Source organism: Cantharellus anzutake (genome assembly GCF_015039405.1).
Source record: "Cantharellus anzutake strain C23 chromosome Unknown EI90scaffold_7, whole genome shotgun sequence".
In the NCBI taxonomy this organism is placed as follows: Eukaryota; Fungi; Basidiomycota; class Agaricomycetes; order Cantharellales; family Hydnaceae; genus Cantharellus; species Cantharellus anzutake.
Window position 1 is genome coordinate 696,879 of NW_024066957.1, and position 14,285 is coordinate 711,163.

At 46.4% G+C, this 14,285-nt stretch overlaps 4 protein-coding genes across 4 annotated transcripts; 2 read left to right on the forward strand and 2 right to left on the reverse strand.

The window, feature by feature from the left end:
* Positions 1–2,212: 2,212 nt before the first annotated feature.
* EI90DRAFT_3286488 (uncharacterized protein) lies at positions 2,213–2,827 on the reverse strand (the record flags this gene model as incomplete). The annotated part of the gene is made up of 3 exons (XM_039067012.1): positions 2,506–2,827; positions 2,316–2,455; positions 2,213–2,262 (listed from the first exon to the last, which is right to left on the reverse strand). Coding segments are annotated over exons 1-3 (444 nt in total), but the record flags the coding sequence as incomplete, so codon positions are not given.
* A 2,958-nt stretch (positions 2,828–5,785) lies between these two features.
* On the forward strand, positions 5,786–6,026 carry EI90DRAFT_3117975 (uncharacterized protein; the record flags this gene model as incomplete). The annotated part of the gene is made up of 2 exons (XM_039063049.1): positions 5,786–5,897; positions 5,962–6,026. The coding sequence occupies 2 exons, from the start codon at positions 5,786–5,788 to the stop codon at positions 6,024–6,026; spliced, it is 177 nt and encodes a 58-aa protein (XP_038920775.1).
* Positions 6,027–9,164: 3,138 nt separating this feature from the next.
* EI90DRAFT_3013025 (uncharacterized protein) lies at positions 9,165–10,958 on the reverse strand (the record flags this gene model as incomplete). Its single annotated transcript, XM_039056623.1, has 5 exons — positions 9,165–9,635; positions 9,684–9,908; positions 9,961–10,217; positions 10,309–10,650; positions 10,709–10,958. 5 exons carry the CDS (start codon positions 10,956–10,958, stop codon positions 9,165–9,167), a joined length of 1,545 nt encoding a protein of 514 aa, XP_038920776.1.
* Positions 10,959–11,985: 1,027 nt separating this feature from the next.
* EI90DRAFT_3013026 (uncharacterized protein) lies at positions 11,986–13,193 on the forward strand (the record flags this gene model as incomplete). Its single annotated transcript, XM_039056624.1, has 7 exons — positions 11,986–12,007; positions 12,071–12,335; positions 12,382–12,530; positions 12,558–12,668; positions 12,718–12,779; positions 12,826–13,075; positions 13,180–13,193. The coding sequence occupies 7 exons, from the start codon at positions 11,986–11,988 to the stop codon at positions 13,191–13,193; spliced, it is 873 nt and encodes a 290-aa protein (XP_038920777.1).
* Positions 13,194–14,285: the final 1,092 nt, after the last annotated feature.

Consider the following 14,285-nt stretch of genomic DNA (forward strand, 5'->3'; position numbering starts at 1 on the left):
GTAATGGTGGGTCTGTTGAGGCAGTTTCCCAGTGGGCAGGTTGTAGTGTGGGGACTGTTGTCAAAGCCATGTGGCATGTCATAGCGGCGGTCTTGCCACTTCATGGTCAGGCTATCCATTGGCCAACCATGGAAGAGAAGCAAGAAGCCTCACAATGGGTTGAGCGAGTCTCTTGTTGAGCATGGCAGCCTGGATACTGTATGGTAGATGGTACACTTATCCCCCTTCATGCTAAGCCTGGCCATTATGGGGAACGGTTTTTTGACTGCAAGTGTTACAAAAATGGGGCCGGAGGCGCCCATTTTCGTCCGTTCTTGGCGCAGGAAAGTGGAAAGTGGAGGTGAGGTGGTTCATTAGGTTTTACAGGTGGTTTCACAGTTGTTGTAACATGAGGTTTAAGATGTTAGCTCAGCGGGTTTTTTTGGTAATTGTTGATTGGTTAAACTTAATTAATGGCACGTGCCATACAAATCACCTGACAGTGGCTGTGTGCAAGGCCCAGAAGAGGCTAGAATGGGAAATTCCCATTTCTATAACAGCAAGTCAAATTATTCCCTCAGCCTTGTGGTATGTTCTGCATTTGTAGGTACTGGTCAAGACTGACTTCTAGACTAGTTAATCATGCTGCCCAACCTCCGCATAATTGACTATGTCCTTGGCCCTCCTGGAAGTGTCCATGACTCAACTGCCTTTAAGGAGTCGTGTGCATGGAAAGAATCAAATCAGCTGTTCCGTAGTGGAGAGTGGCTCTGGGCCGACTCTGCCTTTGGCCTGACCCCTTGGTGTATAGTCCCATATAAGAAACCTCAGTCCCTCATACCTGCTAATCGTCAATTTAACTACCATTTGTCATCAGTAAGTTGACAAGTGGCTACAGAATTTTTGTTATTTATGATGTGGGAACTTTAGGTCCGCATTTGCTCTGAACATGCAATTGGCTTCTTAAAAGGCCAATTCCAATCACTCCGAGGCCTTCGGCAACAAATCAACAGTGAACGTGACTACCGGTTGGCATTGGCATGGGTACACACTTGCCTTATCATCCATTCACTTGTGTCCTGGGTTGAGGATTTTGAGTCGGAGGAAGAATTTGCACACTGGGTTGCCGAGGGTTTACATGGCCATGATGAACAGCAGGATGAAGGGGAAGTGGAAAGTTTTACTTGGATGTCAGCTGAACCTCCACCCCCTGGTGAATTGGAAGCTCAGTGTAAGCGCCATCATATTCAGGAGGTGCTGTTCCATGAACTTTATATGTAGAAACTATGTTTACTAATCCATGAACTAGAATGGGTGTGTGGTTGGGGAGGATCCCGAGCCCATTGGTGAAGTTGGCCTGTAGCGTGCCAGAGGGTGGCAGCTGAGCAAGATAGGGGGGCACAAGTGGAGCCAACCCCATCTGTTGTGCTTGGATGCTGTACTTCAGCATCTTCCACTCATGTTTCTGATCTTCACGTCGTTGGAGGGCATCAATGCAGGCCATGCATTGTAAGTGAAACTGGTCCGCCTCTTGGCAGGTCTGCTCTTGGTCATGGAGATTTGCTTCACTGAAATCAGCAAGAACATCACGTCGTCCCTTTCCATTATGGCTAATTCCTCCAGCATTGTGAGTCAAACCAACTAGTGTAGGGGTCGGAGTTGGAGGATTGGATGTAGGTGTCATCGGAGTTGGCAAACCATGGCTCCCTAGCTGAGCTGTGCTTAGGACATTTGGTTTGACCTCAAGTTTGAATTCTGGCAGGACAAGTTCCAGTTCGGGTTCTGATGACAGTTCATTAGTGAGAAAAATAGGGGAATCCAGACCAAGAGCAGCAGTGGGGGGCAGATCCTAGTAGCCAAATTAGTAGTGCTGGCATAGAACAAGGAATACTAGTCTTGCTAACCTTGATGATTGACCTTGTGTTGGTGCCTGCAGTGGCCATACCCAATACCTCAGGAGATTCTTGTGCACCGACTGCATGTGTCAGTCTCGGAGCCACTTGCTCAAACTCAGCGACCAATGCAGCCATACCAACAGCAGAGTTTGATATCATTCCAATTGAGTGCTTCGGTAAATTACGCCACATGCCATCAAGATCATCAAACCAAGGGAATTTTGCTCAGATATCCTCTAATACCAATCAAAGACCAGCATGGCATCAGTGATAGATGAATACATTACCTCGCAAATTGGCATGGATTTCTTCACACTCCTCTTCAGACTTCACACCCTGACCAGTTTTACCAAGGAGTTTGATATATTTCTTGTACTGACTTTCCAGCCTACCCAGTGGATCATCAGCATATCAGCAGCATGCCAATTGACCGTCACTCACCAACTTATTCTACCCTGTATAGCTGTAGTGTATTGGTTCAGAGCTGCAACATAGAATTCATGCTCTGCCTCTTCCTCGTGGTCCCAGATGTCCTTTGCAATAGCTGCCCAATAGTCTTTCTTCTTCTCACCATTAGAAATCTGGGGTAGAATAAGATGTTTGGAAGGTATGAGCAAGCAGAGTGAATCACCTTCAGTCGGCCCTCGGCCTTCACAGTTTGGATAGAATCACCACTCAGTTTCAACCTCACATTTGGATTCTCAAGCAGGTATGATACGAGACGGTCAGTCCAGTGGGGGTTCTCAAGCCACTGAACACGACGGGTTGCAGGAGGCTTAGTGGGGGGTTCAGCCTGGTTGCCAGTGTTCAGCTTTGATAAACGGCTGGAACGCTTCGAAACTGGCACAAGTTCTGGGTCCAGAGCAGCAGGCCACTTTGGTCCCATAGTTGGTCAGAGGAAATGAGTGTGGAGTGCCATAGTAACGAGTGTGGCAGGTGGGGATGTTGTGCGGTGTGATTCAGGTGGCAGGAACTGTACAGTTACATCAGAAACAAACAGATGAATACAGGACGGGATTAAGACTCTTTAAAACCGAGTTGTGAAAACAGGCAGTTGTGGTTTTCACAGTCTTGCGGCCTCGGAGCCGCAACACGAAAACACCCTCTTGTGGCACACTTTTCAAAACACACCCGACTTTTGAGCCACTTGTGAGTTCGAGTTTTGGCATAGTTTTGGCAGAGTTTTCCAGCTGTGAACATCCCTATTGACAGGTGCTGTCAAGACCACGTGAGGCTATACACCATGCTGAGCCATCCGAATATGGGGTTGCCATTCTGGGAAGTGCTCTGGGGGTAAAGGAGGAAGGTATAGCATCACCAATGGGTAGAAAAATGGCTGGGTTGTATGTGTGGTTATGGAGATCTGGAGAGGGGGTGAAATTGGCAGTGTGGTTGGGCATGGGAATTTGGCTTCAGGCTGTCGGGAATGATGGGGAAAATATGGAAAAATATGGAGTGAGTGTATGGAGTGTTGGATAGTGATAGAATGAGTATCGGGAGCGTCAACGGATATGTAGTGCATGTTGGTGACCAAATTCTGCAGAATCCGACTTTTTGCGGTACACGGAGTTGTCCCCACAACAGCAGCATCTTTCTTCCTTCAAGCATATCGACAATTTCCTTCAAATCCATATCGTAACTTGTTACATTTCCTCACTCATACCCCACTGGAGTGTAGCTGGATCGTGGGATCCACGTGTAAGCAGATGCATCTTGAAGACAAAGCAGCAAGGGTACACAAGCGCTACGAGCATTCTCTCAGGGATAGTTAATGTTGCAAGAACTGAGGGTGTGTCCCCAAGCCATAAGCCATTGGTCAGTGCATACTGTGGCTTCTTCTTCTTCTTCAGGTCGCGCTCGCAAGCATTACATATCCACACAATTCCTCCATTTTCTTCACCTAATTCAACAGGTCGTGTCGCTAAGAGAAGGCCATCTGTAAGCCTCATGGCAGGGTGTACAGGGTCGGGTTGCAGGAGATGATGATTAGGGATTTCAGTGACAGGGACTTGGGTGCACAGGTATGCATTAATTTCACATGCACATACTGCACATACTCTCATGTGCATAGATTCGTTGTTGGTGGCTTTGATGAACCGCTGGATGGCTTGTCAATGTTGAGGTTCAGTCGCGATGTCAAGATATTCATCATGTGTGTCGCTGCAATTCCCAGCTATTGCCATCTCCAATGCCTGAATCACATCGGGTCCACACCCTTTTACCTCCATGAGCAGTTGCAGACATGACCTTTGGGCTTTACGTGACAGTGAGACACCTTGAGCTTGGACAACTTCATGGATGTGTGCAGCGGTCAACGATTGCCAAGACATCGTTGCTACAAAGGAATCTCCACCTCTTCCATCCCATTACTCCTGCTTTTATCTGCTCTCTACTTGTCACAGGTTGCATGTCGCTGCCGTTCATTATTCGTTCATCAAGACTTATATGGAATGCATTGTATGCCTATGCATATGTGATAATGCTGTTAGAACTGGGCGAGGGTGGATGATTCCAGAGGGGAACCAGAGACTTAGCAAGAAGGGACCTTGGCCTCAGCGACTCAAGCGGAGTGCTGTGCCATTGCTGTTTGTCCATTTGGTCCTTAATTTCATAGGAGGCAAGCAGGAAGTCTCTAGGGGGCATTTCAGGTTGATTTTAGACTAAGGACTAAAACGAGTATGTACAAGTGCCGATATATATAATGGAGGAGGCAAAAGCACAGGGAAACAAAGGGGGTCTGAATCGGAATGAAGGCATCTGAACGGGAACAAAGGGATGACAGAAGCAGAGTGGTACTGAAGGTCATAGGGCAGAACCTGTGGTACGTCTGAAAGGAGGTAAGGAGGGCGAAGCCCAGAGGGGTAGGAGGATGAGGGGAAGTGGGGATGATGACTAACTGGCTAGAATGGGAAGAAGCAGCAGTCCAAATAGGGATGAGGGGAAAACGCGAGAGAGATACATTACAAGCGGCGAAAGTGCCAAAGATGATCTGTGGAGCTCGGAGGTTGCGGAGCTTACGGAGGTTATGGAGGCGGGGTTGAAAGTCCGAGGAATATTGGCAATGGTGTTTACATAGTATGAGGTCACCAATGCGATGGACTAAAGCCGAGGTGGAGTCAAAGTCCGAGGTAGGAGCTATGATGGAGTCTCAGAGCGAAGGTATGAACGATGTCCAAGTACGAGGTATGGGACAGCAGCGGAAGGTTGTAACTTGGCGGGAGGTCAGTGGGAGAGGGCCAGAGGGATGAGAGAGGAAAGGGGAAGGAGGAAAGGTGTGGAGGAGAGGAAAGGTGTCAGGTCCGAAGGTGAGTATTGGAGCGGATGGGAGAAGAGTAGGAGGATGATGGAAGGGTGGAGGTGTTGTGAGGAGGAAGTGGAGGAGTGGGAGGAGTAGGAGGAGGGTGGTGAGAGGAGTGGTGTTCGGTCTGAGGTGGGTATCGGAACGGATGGAGATAGGACAGGAGAAGGATGGAGGAGTGGAGGTGGCGTGAGGGGTGAGAGGTGTGGTGTCAGGACCGAAGGTGAATATCGGAATGGACAGCAGTAAGGCAGGACTCTGGAGGTGGTGAAGGTGGAGGTCCGGGAGTCGGTTCGGGATCAGGTATGCATGGATATGACAAATGCCATAATTGGCATCAAAGTTTTATTCAATACCATAATGCAGGGTTGTTAGACATGGTGAGCACATGGGCATGTTCTGAACAAAGCAATGAATGGCATTCATGTTCTTTCACCGATGGCCTACTCATTGTCTTCCAGAAATGAACGACAACAGATATATTCGATACAAGAACTACTGGGCAGATGCAGAGTACTGTTCCCAAAAATACTTCCGAAGAGAGATATAAGATGTCGTGCAACTTGATCTTAAGGTCTTTCTCCATCTCGTGAGTCCACATGTGCTGACCATGATGACAAAGGTTAAACACACAGCTACAAGTTCAAGCACATCTGCCATCAAAAAACATAGGGTTGATGAGGAAGACCAGTCAATCGCTCAAAGTGGTGAGGATAACATGCCAGGTAAGTAATGGGTTTCTGAGACCCTTTGTCCTTCAACCACAGGCATGACATGCTTCCCCCTTAGATCATGAAGTCACCACTGCAACTACAGATCAAAGGGAAGATGTCAAAAACCCTGAGCGAGGCTAATGTGCATGAGTCCGAATGCAGGTGGGGCTCAACTAGAGGGGGTCTGAGAGCTCCGGTAGTGAACCGAAGCTTCTCCAGGAAGCCCAGGTCTGCTGGGTGGTACAAGAGGCTCTAAGAAGGACATGGCCTCAGCGACTCAGAGGGAGCACTGTGCCTCCGTTACATCTCAGTTACAGCCTTTTCTAAAATTTCTGTCCGATCAAAAGTGAATGGGTATTGACCCCATTTGTAAAAAAAATCGCCCGAAAATGAACAAATTTCTCATATTTTTATTTTCAATACAGTAGAATTATATTCCAATATAGTAGAGTTAGTGCCTGCACAGCTATTCCCCGTTCCCCGTTGAATGATGACCACAGCACCGATGGTCACAGTGATCCAGCTCTCGATCCTAGCCCTCACATCTGCCAAACAAACATGTCAGCCGGGCTTCCACACACCATCACCATCTCATGGGTACCAAACACACCTCTCCAGACATGAAGCGACTCATTGTCCTCATGTCCGAAACCCTCACTACCAAGGAGATTGCGCAAATCGCCCATCTCAGTGACCGCACGGTTCGCCGCATTCTCTCGGCTCACCAGCGAGGGATCCCCTTTGAGAAACTTGGCAACCGTGGGCGTAGTCGCAAACTTAACAACTGGGATTTGGATGTGAGTGTCAGGGCCCGGCCTCGGACTCGGAGGCTCCCTGACCTCAGCCCCCATCTAACCTGTCCTCACACTATGCGGGGCATGAGATGTATAGTAAAAGGAAAGATAATATACACTTGCCTATGCGGGGCATGAGATGAGAAGAAGGGTAAAGGTCTCATCTCCCCGCATGGTTGCTATATAAAGGAATGGGTCACATGCCCACAACTATACAGCTCCTAGAGTTGTGTAGTGTGACCCGGAGGGAACATCCAGGTGGCAGTGCCCAGTAAGCGTGGGAACGTTCTGGGCAAGTTGCTTGCCCAGAACTGTGGCTGTGACCCGTGGGAACATTCTGGGTGAGCTGCTTGCTCAGAAAGTTCCCACGCTATCCCGTGCGCGCATGTACACAACACACAAAGGCAACAACAAGGCAACAGTCAAAGAATAAAAGGGGGTAAAGTAGGTGGGGAGTCCGGGGCACCCTAAGGCAGGGTGCTGAACCCTGACAGTGAGTATAATGAATCACCGTGGCTGGTTGGTTCCAGCACTGAATCTATCAAGTAGCTTATTCAAGGCCATATAGAGCTTAAGCCGGATCTCTATCTCCACGAAATACAACAAATATTGAAGAGATACAATGACGTTTCTGTCTCCCAGTGTCAGAAACTGTGTTCGAGGTGATCGCGGGAAGCGGAGCGGAGTGCGGTGGCGTGAGTGGTCACTTAGCTAATGAACTACTCCGTTGCAAGGCGTCGTGGGGTTGGGACTTCGGCTTCAACGACTTGGCCAGAGCGTTGCGCCACGCGTTCTAGGCTGTCCCGTATTTCATGTTAGCGGGGAAGACCTTGCGGCGACGTTGACTCAAGCGAGGATGAAGTTGAGAGGCGAACTTAGGATGCAAGTACTTGGGGGGGAATTCTAGTCGATATTCGAACTGAGGTACATCGACAGTAAACTACAAGTATAAATAAGAAAGGAGAACAGAGAAGGGACCGGTCGGTCCGGCGCAGGACGGGAGCGGGATGATAAGTACGACAGAACTAAAAGGGCAATGCGGACCAGGGTAATGGAACAGAAGAAAAGAATGGAACAGAGGACGGCGAAGTTGGGAGGCAGAATGGATAGGCCGACAATATAGGCGCGCGGATCAGAATGTCAATGTACGCATAAATCAAATATCAATAAAGGAATAATCAATTGTCAATAAAGGAATGTCAATAAGGAGCAGATCACGGCGACCATAACAACCGCTAGTTAGTTAAGCGAATGAATAGAGTAAAATGGTATCGGCCGAATGGCTGAGGAACCCAAGTGGTGGCAGGAGAACGAGGAGGCGCTGCTACGGGGCCGTAGAATGGGAACCACTATCGGCGCCGCTAAGTGATGGGCAATGGCGAGATTAACGGGCGCAAGTAACGGCGCGAGGGTGGGGGTGCAGAAAGTGGTAGAGGGGCGGGGACTTTGCGGGGCCGTGACACCCAGTCTACTATCTGGCTCAGCCTGAAGCAGCGAGGTTTCACGTACAAAAAAGTGGGTATTCTACATTTTTATTTTTATTTAACATTCCGAAGAGGTTGTTCTTTATGACAGTTACAAAAGCCAGCTTATGAACGCAATGAAGAATTGCATTCTGCATTTAGGCAGTACATGGGTCGGCATTATCAATCGGAACAACTTGTTTTTGTTGATGAAACAGGTTGCAATTGTAATACCTCTTCATGCTCCCATGGCTGGGCACCATCTGGTGACCAAGCACGTCATTGGGACTTCTTTGTACGAGGCACTAAGTATGTAATTTGACTCCGAATTGACGATTCAGACCTAATGGCCCCTTCTCAGGTACTCCATACTCCCCGCTCTCAGTGTTGAAGGCATTCTCCATGTCAAAATTCAGGAGGGAGCATACACATCGGACACATTCAATGATTTTATTCGATCTATTCTTCCTCGCATGAACCCATTCCCTCTCCCTCAATCTGTTCTCATTATGGATAATGCGTCCATCCACAAATCTGATGAGCTGGAGCAAATGTGTGCTGACCGGTATGTGCTTCTCATTTATCTATGCTCACGCTTACCAGTCTTGATATTGTAGGGGTGTTCATTTGGTCTTCCTTCCTCCATACTCTCCAGACTTAAACCCAATTGAAGAAGCTTTCTCTTCAATCAAGCATTGGCTCCGGCTCAATTGGAATCGCATCGATGCTGTGCTAGCTGGGGGGGGGACATGAATCATGCAAAAGCTTTGCTTCTTGAAGCTGTGTATTCAGTCACTGAAGATTCAACACAAGGCTGGTTTAGCCATGCAGGCTATCATAGGTGATTAGTTAAAAATGTGCTGGTTGAATATGTCCGTGTGGCCTGACATGAAATAGAAAGAAGTCACATGGTCAAGGAGAGTAACTCGCCTTGCCCATGTGACCGCTCTTCGGAGATTTCCGAGGACATTGCACGCCAGTCCCTCTCAGCACATTAAGAGACTTATGTATATACATTGAGTCTATGATTCTAGTTCATCATACTCAATTTCATGCTTGAGGAAATCATCAGCGGAACTGTCACTACAAAGATCAAAAACAGTGGGAGCGGGATCTTTCTTCTTAGAAGGTCCGGGAGTGGGAGAAGATGAAAGATTGATAATGTCAGTTCCAACTTTAGATGTTTGTGTGGCAGCTAAGATGCGGGAGAGAAATGGCGGAGTTATAGGGTCAGAAGAAAGGATTATTGTATCCTTCACAGGCTGCTGTTTGGCTGGTGTCACATCGACTTTCGCCTTCTTTACCAGGGGTTTTGGTATAGCTGTGGCCCCCGGCTTCGTAGGTGTTCTTGGTGGACTACCATTCCGCTTCCGCTTCCTTGATTCCTGGCGTCGCTTCTGGTTGACAGCCTTTGTCTGTTTCTCCAGAGCCAGGACATCAAACCAATTATGAACAGGTGGATTGTGGAGATCAACTCCAGTAACACCGTCAGACTACAAATAATCATAAGACAAATGTCGGTGATACTAAATTACACATACCCATTGTTGTGCCCACAAGGATAACATAGCATTGTCGAGGTGAAGATGTTTCCCCTTTGCACGGGTATGTGGCCAACAGTGGCCACCACATCCATGACACTCCCACTGCTTTTCAAGCATCACATATTGGTCTGAAGCCGGGTTGGACTGGATTGCACTATTTACAGTATTAGTGCGACGAGTTTTCCCATGTTTCCCGACATTCTCAGATTTGGGTACTGGTTTCTGTTGGGTCGGTGTATTAGGCAATGCACAGCATGTGGTATTTGGAACTCACCATATTGATAACGTATAATTTTTTACTAGATCGGGCTCGGGACATGCAGTCGCGAAGTTCATGCAGCGCTTTTTCCATGTGCACTGCAGTCTTGAGTTGGACTGGCATATCTCGTCGCCGCTTCCCATCAAAGGTTGGAAGGTAGCCAATCTCGTGCTTGGTAACGTCGACTCCCATTCCTTCTTCAACCTTGCTGAGTGCAAATGTGGCAGCACTGTCAATGAGGAGATAGAGGCTCGCTTCCATAGTCATCTTGTCTGGGTTCAGTGTATCGCATTGATAGCAAATTTCAAGTAGTTCTGCTCGAGTTATTGAGTGAAGCTCATATTGGTCAAAAGAACCACGTACTTGGCTCTTTTTCGTCAGACTGAGACTTTGACTGCAAATTCACATCAGATGCCAGCTTAGAGGTCATAGGGGCAGGAGGAGAGGGTGCGGTTTGCTGGGTGAGGAATATTTGTGGTTGATTAGGAAAGGGAACAATTGGGTATGCAATCGGGTACGCAGTATATGGGGCTTGAGACGGAGACTGTGCAGGAAACGGCATTGTTGCAGCTGATACAGAAGGGACATTTGCAGTGGCTACTCCAAGTTGTCTCTGGCGTGTTTTCTCCTGCTCAGCTTTCTGTTTTGGTACAATAAATGCTTCGCAATTAATGCGTGTTGGATTATCTAATGGAAGTGCATCCCCTGAATGGAATGAATACAAGGTCAGCGCTTGTCCGATTACTCAAATAAAATTTTCTACAATTTGGTGGGAACAGAATAGTCCAGTTTTCAGGAGGCAGGTCATGCGCCAAGGAATCGAGAGCATCAAGGACTCGGTCGGAGTCATCTGGCAAGAATAGAGCATGACCCCTCAGCAAGTACTGTTGAAATGCTTGCTGGGGTGTTTTCGGGAGAGGGCGTGGGGCTAATCCCATGATATGGTCATCATTCCAGTGGGCACGCTTGTCTTTGTTGAGAACATAATAGTTGAGGTCGTGCTTGTATGACATAGCTGCTGTTTCAGAGAGAATCAAAGCAGGTGAGGAAAACTTGATGATTGCCAGAGCTTTTTGTACCTGCTGGAACACATGGCAAAGCTCAGGACACGGTCTGATCGTGGCCGGTGTGAAGGGTAGATCGATCGTTGTAGTTGGGAATGGCTATGGCTATGTGGCGCTAACTCTACTGTATTGAAAAATAAAAATACGAGAAATTTGATCATTTTTGGGTGATTTTTTTACGAATGGGGTCAATACCCATTCACTTTGATCGGACAGAAATTTTAGAAAAGGCTGTAGTCCTTATATGTATTTCATGTGTCTGAGGTATCTTGTAGGAAGAGGTCAGGATTCACTCATAGTCCAGATTAGAACTGAGGTACAATGGGTTCTAATCTACAAGTATTTATATATGGAGGAAGGAGAAGGACTTTAGCCAAAGTCTGAATGATAGTGGAAAACACTGAAAGGTGCCGAATGATACCAAAAGGTACTGAAAGGTCCCAAACGATATCCTTAACAGGGAACCGAGGTGTCGGGTCAAGGAGGGTGGAGTAGAAGGCTGGAGGATAAATGGGAGCGAGAAATGGGTAAGAGGAAGTTAGCTGACTGAATGGAAAGAAGACAACAGTCATACTACAAATGGAAGGTGACTAATTTATGATGATGTGAGTGGGGTCACCGGAGGATGCGGGTAGCTCCGAAGGTGGAGTTATGTATCCGAAGGATGTTGGGTGGCTCCAATAAATGAAATGGGAGGGGGAATGATTTAGAGGTATGTCATGGGATGTCGGAGATCCGTCGGGAGGTGGAGCAAGTCTGGAGTCTCTGAATGTTCCGACTTGGGGCCGAGCTTCCGGGAAGGGAGTGGCCAAGGTCAAGTGTGCTGAGATCCAAGCTGGAGCTGAGACAGTTGGGAAGGAAGGTGACATTGGGAAGTGGGGGGGTATGGTGTAGGGGATGGTGAGGTTGTTAGGAAGGTGTAGAGAGGTGGGAGAGTGCAGGGTTGGGATTCCGGGATATGACAGAAGAGAACAATATGGTAAATGTGAATGTGGAAGGTATGTTCATGCTTTATTGAAGTTATTGGCTGAAATAATGTGTAATTGTAACCCATACGACAGCAGGCCACATACCTCAAGTCGATACTGATGGTGAGGAGAAGCAGCTGGAGAACGAAGAGAAGGAGGTGTTGGACTTGGGGGATGACAAAGTGGCAGTACTGTTGGAGGACTTGGTGGAAATGAAAGTACCCCATGGGTCCGAAAGCATCCTAACTCATCTGACTTTGACCCCTGGAGATGGAAGGACTGAGGATGTTGAGGTGACTCGGCTTTCAGGTGATTGTGTCTTTACAGAACATCATCATTGGAATCCTGACATCGTTGAGTAAGTAGTTTCCCTTGTCGATCACATTTTACTTACATCTCCATAGTTGTTTGTATGACATTACAATGTATGATGGCATCGACAAATCCGCTGTGGTTTCCATCAAATGTTTCCTACCTTCCGATGGACGATTCATTGTTGGTGGAGATCCAAAGAGCCTGAGGTTCAGGGAATCTGTAGGGAGTATGCCTGCAGGTAAGGCATTGCGGTTCATGTTGACAGGAATCGTGAAAAGCATGTGGCAATGGGAGAAGAACTATCTACTGTTTTTGGTTCCTTTGACACAGATTGGTCACAAACACGCCAAGGAGGTTCTGACATTGTACTCCAATAGTGAGTGGCATGCATCATTGTTCTCTGTGGGAGCTTACAAGTACAATAGAAAATGTGAAACTCTTGTACTTCGAAAAGGATGCTATCCGAATGAACGCATTCGAGAGTAATGTGAGTAAGTTTCTTGGTGCAGGATTTTTGCTAAAGTATTACACAGTTTTCCTCCTGTATCTTTGATCCATGGGATGAATACAGCATAGACCATACAGAGATGGCACATTATGAGGATACCTTGGAACCAGGGGATGTAGTCATCGCTGATTGCTACCTGGAACAGTTTAAGGAGAAAGAAACAAATCTCGAAAAAGTGGCTTTCAAGTTGATTGGCATCAGTCATATCTGTTCTGGAGAACCACCACGTTCGGATGTGTCAATGCTGGGATGCTCACTGTCCAAAAAGAAATCCTGTCAGTTGCTAATGATATTGGTTTGTACTAATTACTAACATGTTGAAGGAGGAGAACAGAAATCCTATAAAAGACTGTTCTTTCTTCTGATACTTATATGTTAGTATTGGTACTTTAACTCAACCACTGTAGCGTTTTGGTTGCTTTGTGTATTGATATTTATGTGGTACTAATTGTTTGTGTGTGTATGTAACTCTCAGGGTTCAATTCACTTGTCTACCTGATTGTTCCACACGAAAATCACACTATAGACCTACTATTTTTAGTTGTTTCACCTCTGTCTTGTCACTTTTAACTCGGAGCGACTCTAACCGACTTGACTCAATGTCACTATTTCTTAACTTCTTCTTAACTTTTTACTGAGGGTTGATCACTTTTACTCAGATGTGATCTGAACTGCACACTTATACTAATAAAACTTAATTTTTATTAGGATGCCTTATGACCCATGAGCCAGAGCATGTAGGGGAGAGGAGTAAAGAAGGAAGAGGGGTCAGACCAGAAAATGCAGTCTTTTATACTTTTCCTAAGGGCTCTGTTTTCACATATGACTTTACTATTTACATTGCTGAGTAATCTTATATTGAGCTTAGTAATCCTCTTATGTAAGCGATCAGCATCCCATTCTGCTTCTAGAACTTTCTGGAAGTTTTGGTGTGGGAATCAGCCAATTGCACTGCCTAACACCCATCATGACCTTATTGTTTACTCACTTTATTCTAAGTCACATGTCATGGGGTTATTTGTTAGCTTAAGGGTGTAGCTTTCTGTCGGTATAAACAACAGTAAACTATGAGGATTATTTATGAAGATATGAATTTTTCAAGATTTAATTTCAAGGTTCTCCAGATTGCTTTGGCATTAGCTCATCCATTTTCTTACAATTAATTCCGGATAAATTATGCCTCATTCCTGGACTTGAACTCTTTAGTTTAGCATTTCTAGCTCATCCGTTTCTACCACAAACTCAGGACATTTGAGCCAGTCTTCTCTGCAAGCATGTTTTAATCTTGTTAAATCCGTTTCTCCCTCAATTCTTCAGATTTTAACATGAAGTTTTTTTGTACACAAACCTATACTTTAACTTTTTAAGACAAACAAAAATCAATATTTTTTTCTATTTTTCTCATATAAATATTCCCAATTCTTTCATCTTTTCCTTGTACCTGACTGTTCTTCATTGTGAATTCCTTGGTTTTCTTCCGATTTC